General features: G+C 38.1%; 3 protein-coding genes and 1 pseudogene across 3 annotated transcripts; 2 read left to right on the top strand and 2 right to left on the bottom strand.

Moving 5' to 3' along the window:
- Positions 1–1,234: 1,234 nt before the first annotated feature.
- Positions 1,235–2,617, top strand: LOC143186516 (fumarate hydratase, mitochondrial pseudogene; annotated as a pseudogene).
- A 1,037-nt stretch (positions 2,618–3,654) lies between these two features.
- LOC143186560 (cysteine desulfurase-like) lies at positions 3,655–4,193 on the bottom strand. The gene is made up of 3 exons (XM_076390246.1): positions 4,190–4,193; positions 4,060–4,146; positions 3,655–3,998 (listed from the first exon to the last, which is right to left on the bottom strand). The coding sequence occupies exons 1-3, from the start codon at positions 4,191–4,193 to the stop codon at positions 3,655–3,657; spliced, it is 435 nt and encodes a 144-aa protein (XP_076246361.1).
- LOC143186559 (cysteine desulfurase IscS-like) lies at positions 4,190–4,762 on the bottom strand. The gene has a single exon (XM_076390245.1). It carries the CDS (start codon positions 4,760–4,762, stop codon positions 4,190–4,192), a length of 573 nt encoding a protein of 190 aa, XP_076246360.1.
- A 41-nt stretch (positions 4,763–4,803) lies between these two features.
- On the top strand, positions 4,804–6,260 carry LOC143186558 (uncharacterized protein RP471-like). The gene is made up of 3 exons (XM_076390243.1): positions 4,804–4,809; positions 4,954–5,286; positions 6,147–6,260. The coding sequence occupies exons 1-3, from the start codon at positions 4,804–4,806 to the stop codon at positions 6,258–6,260; spliced, it is 453 nt and encodes a 150-aa protein (XP_076246358.1).
- The last annotated feature ends 224 nt before the right edge of the window (positions 6,261–6,484 follow it).

The following is a 6,484-nucleotide window of genomic DNA, read 5'->3' as shown; positions in this document are numbered from 1 at the left end:
ATTGTACAGGAATGCAATAATTAATATTAGAATGCCTACGTTGTCTGTTATAAAAAATTTCTATGTATTCAAATATAGTAGTTTTTATATACCGTTTAGAGTGCAGAGAGGTGTCTACTGGTAACTCCCTTTTTAGAGAACTGAAAAAGTTTTCCACAACAGAATTGTCGTAACAACAACCTTTACGACTCATCTATGTTTTCTATGGATAAGAGATATTAATAACCTTGCGAAGTATATTGTGACCCATGATCGCTATGTAGCAGCAGATTTTTATCCGGTTTGTGCTTATTAACGGCCATCAATAAAGAGTCGGTAACCAATTGTTTATTTATTGAACTGCTCATTAACTACTATGCGTGAATATAGGTCCTGCCAAATATAGTCATCCTTCTTTGGTTTTTATATAAGTAATCTCATATTTCATTTGGTTGATAGACAATAAAATTTTAGTCAAATATATTGGGAACTACGATTCCATTGACCGTTTGTTGCTTCTTAGTTCTAAGTTTTCTTCTCAATATAGCCCGAATAGCATTCCTCTGCGTAATAATTTGCAGTCTTTTCAAGTTGCAATTTTACCCAAAGCCTTGAATGCAGCATGAATTTTAGGAGATCCATATCTACATTTAGAAGCTTTTTTTGAATATCTGCTTTTGTTTGCTGATTTTCTACTGCTTATTTTCCTTACTTTCCTCGACTTATAGTAGCAACTAGCAGATACATTCAAAACCCTACATAATTCCTGCACTTCATAGTGTTTACTATGCTTTTTTATGAAAAAATATTTTACTCTTTTTGACTGGCTAGGGTTTTTTTTTAAATGTCTCCTTCTATTGTTACACTTGCTAGTTCTCTTTTTAGATCAAACCTTTCTCTGTCATAAGGAGCCTTTGTCTGGAAATATGTATGCTTCTGACATTTTTCCATTATATTTTCTTACCCATTTACTTAACATACTGCCGTCTATACCTACATCCTTTGCTATTTTTGTACTTCTGTTTCTGCAACCAGTTTAACAGTTTCTAACTTGAATCCTGCTATATATTTTCTTCTATTTGCTATATTTTGAAAAAACGTTTTATTTTACTCCAAAAACTTCTTAACTTTCTCTCTACGCTTTCTGGGTAAGGTCACACCTGACTACTTGGATCTAGCACGATTTAATTAACCAGGAAGTAGACATGAAAAAATTTTATAGTGAACCAGTTTGCATGACGCTAGGAAGGAAAATATGGATAGAAAAACGAGAATAGAATCAGACAGCTTAGGGAACGTAAAAGTACTAAGTGAGCATTACTGGGGAGCGCAGACTCAACGTTCTTCAGAAAATTTTAAGATTGGCACAGAAAACATGGCAGAGCTTCTGATTAAAGCATTAGCAATAGTAAACCTTGCAGCAGCACGTGCTAACATGAGGCAGGGTAGCATAGATAATAAGGTAAGTGACGCAATCTGCACAGCCGCAAGGGAAGTAATAGATGGCAAATTTAATAATGAATTTCCGTTTGTTGTTTGGTAAACCGGATCCGGGACGCCGACTAATATGAATATGAATGAAGTGATCAGCAATCGCGGAATAGAGATTCCAGGTGGTAATTTGGGTAGTAAATCTCCTATACATCCAACGACTATGTGAATTATGGTCAGTCATCAAATGACACCTTTCCAACAGCAATGCATACAGCAGCACCATAGCAAATAAACTGCTTGCTTATTCCAAATCTTGAAAAATTGCATACGGTACTGGATAATAAGGTTCAGGAAATTAAAAGTATAATAAAAGTAGGACGTACTCACTTACAAGATGCAACGCCCCTAACACTGGGACACGAGCTTTCTAGCTATGTAGCCCAGATTAAAAAGGGGATAGAGAGAGTAAAATCAACCTTTTAGTGGTATACACTAGATTGCACAAGGTGGCACTGCGGTTGGCACAGGACTCAATACTAAAAAGGGTTTGGCTGAAGATTTTTCAAGCAAAGTTGCAGAAACTACTAATTTTCCATTTACTTCAGCAGGCAATAAATTGGAAGCGCTAGCAGCAAACGATGCGGTAGTTGAGCTCAGTGGAACACTCAATACAGTAGCAGTCAGTTTAATGAAAATTGCAAATGATATAAGGTTGCTTGTTTCTGGTCCAAGATATGGAATTGGAAAAATAATGTTATCGGAAGATGAGCCTGGTTCTACATTTATGCCAGGTAAAGTGAATCCAACTCAGTGTGAAGCAGTAACTATGATGTGAGCAAATCATGTTGCTGTGACCATTAGTGGTTCAAATGGTCATTTTGAATTGAATGAGTTTAAACCAGTGATAATTTACAATATTTTGCAGTCTATAAGACTTTTAGCTGGTGCAAGTTTAAATTTTACAGATAAATGTGTAGTTGGTATTAAGGCAAATGAAGAGAGGATAAAAGATTTACTGAATCAGTCGTTAATGCTGGTCACTATATTAAATACGCATATAGGGTATGACAATGCAGCAAAAACAGCGAAGCTTGCTTATAAAGAAAATATCACTCTAAAAGAAGCAGCAGCAAAACTTCAATTGCTCACTGAGGAGGAGTTTGAAAGGATAGTGAAATCAGAAGAAATGGTGAATTATTTGTAACCGTTGGGAGTGTTAAATAAACCATATGCGTCAAGTTAAGAGGTATTCCTTCAGCCAATGGCGTCAACTTCAGAGCCGTCATTAGCAAACTCTCCTAAAAACATGATGGTGTTTGGGATTATCTACCTTACTGTGGCTGCCCTGGTCGAATTCTAACTTCAACACGCATGCTTGATCCATCAAAAGGGCTTAAGGTTTTTTGGCGCAACAAGTATTTGATAGAGTTTCTGCTTCATTACACCAAATAAAACTGAAAAATTTAAACGATAGTCAGTAATTTGATCTCAGTAATTTGATCAAATAACTAAGTTCACCCAAAATCTTGTAATACAGCCTCTAGGTGTATGGTCTCATAATTCCTCCTTTGATGGTGTTGTTTTCTCATATTTTATCATACCATTACACTCTGGGACTGTACACTAGGAATTATCCTATAGAATTCTATGATATTATTTCTGTAACATTGTCTAAAGTACCCAGTGTCAAGCACTGAAATGACACCATTTCTGTGAATGTTGCACTTAATTTGTAACTAACCTAAGCCATATATATTAAGGAATTTACCAAACGAACAAAAAGGCAAAAGAAGCCCTGGTTACCATCTATTTTCAGTATTGGCGTTTTTGCAACTAACCTTAACTATAAATGTTTAAGAAATTTACCAGGCAGGAAAAAAAGGCATAGAAAACCCGTGGTAGCTAGTTATTCACTCACTATTTTAAAATTTGATGTTGAGTGATGTCTTAAACGCTTTATAAGCGCGTTTCAGCTTGTATAGTTAAAAACCTAGAAGTTTGATAACGACATGAGGTACATATAGTGCAAAAAATTAAGCATGATTTACGCCAAATACATTAAGCTTTTTTGTCATTAATCCACTTCAGAGATTGCGAAGATAAGTAAGTGGCTCCAGTTTTATGATAAGGGGGCTAGCGAAGGATGTTAAGTATGTTTTTACATCTAACTTATAGCTCGGCCAGTGCCTGCATGATACCACGTATTATCTATACCAAGGTGTTCTCCTTGTAGATACTATCCTAATAATCTACTATTTTTTTTATGGCTTGTGGATTAGTTTCTGGATATATACTGATTCTAATTGAACACTCTGCTTGCTCTTTTGTTGCCCCAATTGCAAGCAAAACATGGGAAGGCTCAACTTTTCCAGAAGAACATGCAGAACCATTACTAACTGCAATGTGATAAAAGCCAAAATGCATGAGCTGCACATCACTCTTTACTCCAGGCATGTAAATAAAACTTTTGTTTGACAGCCTCATAGAGTTTTCACTGAAGATTCTTATATCACTGGCAAGATTTAATAATTCACACTCTAATTGATCACGTAGCTCCTTTACATGATCCATTTTTGATAGAAGGTCTGTCAAGAATATTTTGCAGTGCAGCAGAAAGGCTTGCAATTGCAACAATATCTTCTGTACCCCCACGAAATCCCTTGTCTTGTCCACCACCTATTATAATAGGTTTTGTCGCAAGTTCTTTATTAAATATTAAAACTCCACTGCCTGCTATACCGCCAAATTTATGGGCGGATAAAGTGAGTAAATCCACTCATAAATCTTCCACATTAACTTTAATTTTTCCAACGCTTTGAGCAGTGCCAGTGTGGCAAATTGCTACAAATTTGTGTGCTATTTCAGCTATTTCTTTAACAGGCTGGATAACTCCGGTTTCGTTATTTGCCATCATAACTGAAACTATTGCTTTGTTTCCTGTAAGTTCGCTTAGAATTTTTTCTAGCTCTAAACAGTCAACAATGCCCTCCTGACTAGCGGGTATTATATATGGATTACATGCAGAATTAAGAATTGAAGGATGCTCTATAGCTGAAACTACATACAAATAGCCTGCTATTCCTCTCATGACAAGGTTATTCGCTTCAGTCGCACCAGACGTAAAAGCTATTTCTTTATCACTTGGAATACCAATAGCCTCGCGTATGTTATCACTTGCATCCTGAAGAATCTTCCTCGGTTCTTGTCCTCTTTTATGTAGTGATGATGGATTGAGCGTTTGTTTTAACAAGATCTCAAATGTACTTTTTTTTACATTCTCACTAATTGGAGCAGTTGCATTGTAATCAGCATATGCGTAACCACTGTTTTCTAAAGAGAGTGGACTCATCTGTCACTTATATAAGTTTATCATCAGCTATAGCCATACCTATGTACGTTAGCTTTTACACGATAAAAAATTTATTGCAAAAACAGCGAAATTAATACATAACTAATAATTTATATCATCAACACCTGTCAAGCAGGTTTTTATGAGGAGTTACCGTGGTAGAAGTTTTTTTGAATAATGCAACAAGAAAGATAGAAGGTGAATACCACCAAAGCAAATACGCCAACGCGCCGGTTGTGCTGGTTTTACATCATCACCCTCAATATGGTGGTAATATGAGTAGTAAAATTGTACATAATATATATACGTCTTTCATCGATAACAATTTTGCTGCATTGAAAATTAACTTTCGTGGTGTGGGAAAATCTACCGGAACTTTTGATAAAGGTATAGGAGAAATAACTGACGCTGCGGTAACTATTGATTGGCTTCAGGAACATAATCCTAGCAACGTTCCAATTTGGATCGATGGTTTTCCTTTTGGAGCATGGGTGGCTATGCAGCTAACAATGCGTCGCCTTGAGGTTGTTACGTCCTAACCAGAAGGCGATCGTCCCGAGCGGCAGAGATCAACCTTAGGGGTTCTTGCTCTTTTAAAGTGCTTGTTACATCCGGCCTTCACCTGGTCCCCTTTTCCGTTGTCAATAAGCGAGAAATGCTGATGCATTTCACAACATTGTTATGAGAGCGAGTATAACCGACACCGCCGAGCTGATGTAAGAAAATAACAGATAAGCGTTTTCCTTTTGGGTATTACGAAGAATGACCCAAAAGGAATATTATAAAGAGCAGGCGAGCCAATCGATCGACGGTCTTTTGTTGGAGTCATTTAGAGTCGTTAGAGTCCTGTAAATCAGGCTCAGCCACCCGGAGATCAGAGCGAATCTCTGACCGTCGCCGCGGCGCGAGAATTGTAACATCGTAACAGTGAGGGCGTAACGCGTAGCAACGGAATATCGCGTAAAGAGTCGAGGGGAATAGTTAAGAATTCCGCGCAGTTCGAATCCGCCATCTCTTGACCGCGTAGAGTGACTCCGCGAAGTACAAAGTAGAGAAGTGCGCGAGACGAAGGAACTAGCAACGCGAAGCAACCCCGAGCGACCCGCGACCGGCTACACAGGCGAGGTGGCATCCGCAACTTTATACTCACAAACCTAAGAAGAAGGGGTTGGTATGTAAACAACGAACTACCAAATACATTTACAATTGTTAAACCCAAACAAGCAATACAGTTCACTTTCCATCCTCCCCTTCCCTTATTTATAAGAGAAAGTTTACTCAAGGTGTGCTTTAGCACTTTAAAAGAGCAAGAACCCCTAAGGGTGATCTCTGCCGCTCGAGGTCACCACCGTCTAGTTAGGACGTAACAAATAACTGGTGTCAGAAGTGGGATACGAATACTCCCAAAGGAAAAACTTTTTGTTTAGTTTTTTTCCTTCCTTTCATTTTAGTGGCTCATAACTTGACCAGACTTTCTCGACCCTATACCCTTTGCTGACAATATGTCGCTTCCACGATCACCACCCGCACTCCACACATCGCGTCCATCAGACCCTCCGCCAGCTCCCCTCTCTCATCCAATCCATAACACAGTACCATCCCATGAGGTGACTGGTATAGAAATATGGCGTGATGAGGAGCGTGTCTATAGAGCATTAGAAAGCATACCGCGGTTTGATCCGAAATATATTTCGTTGGAAGATTTCGTAGCTGCAGTACGCG

The sequence above is a fragment of the Calliopsis andreniformis genome, unplaced genomic scaffold, assembly GCF_051401765.1.
Source record: "Calliopsis andreniformis isolate RMS-2024a unplaced genomic scaffold, iyCalAndr_principal scaffold0001, whole genome shotgun sequence".
Lineage (NCBI taxonomy): Eukaryota > Metazoa > Arthropoda > Insecta > Hymenoptera > Andrenidae > Calliopsis > Calliopsis andreniformis.
Note: the sequence above shows the minus strand (reverse complement) of the source record. Positions and strands in the feature narration are given on the sequence as shown.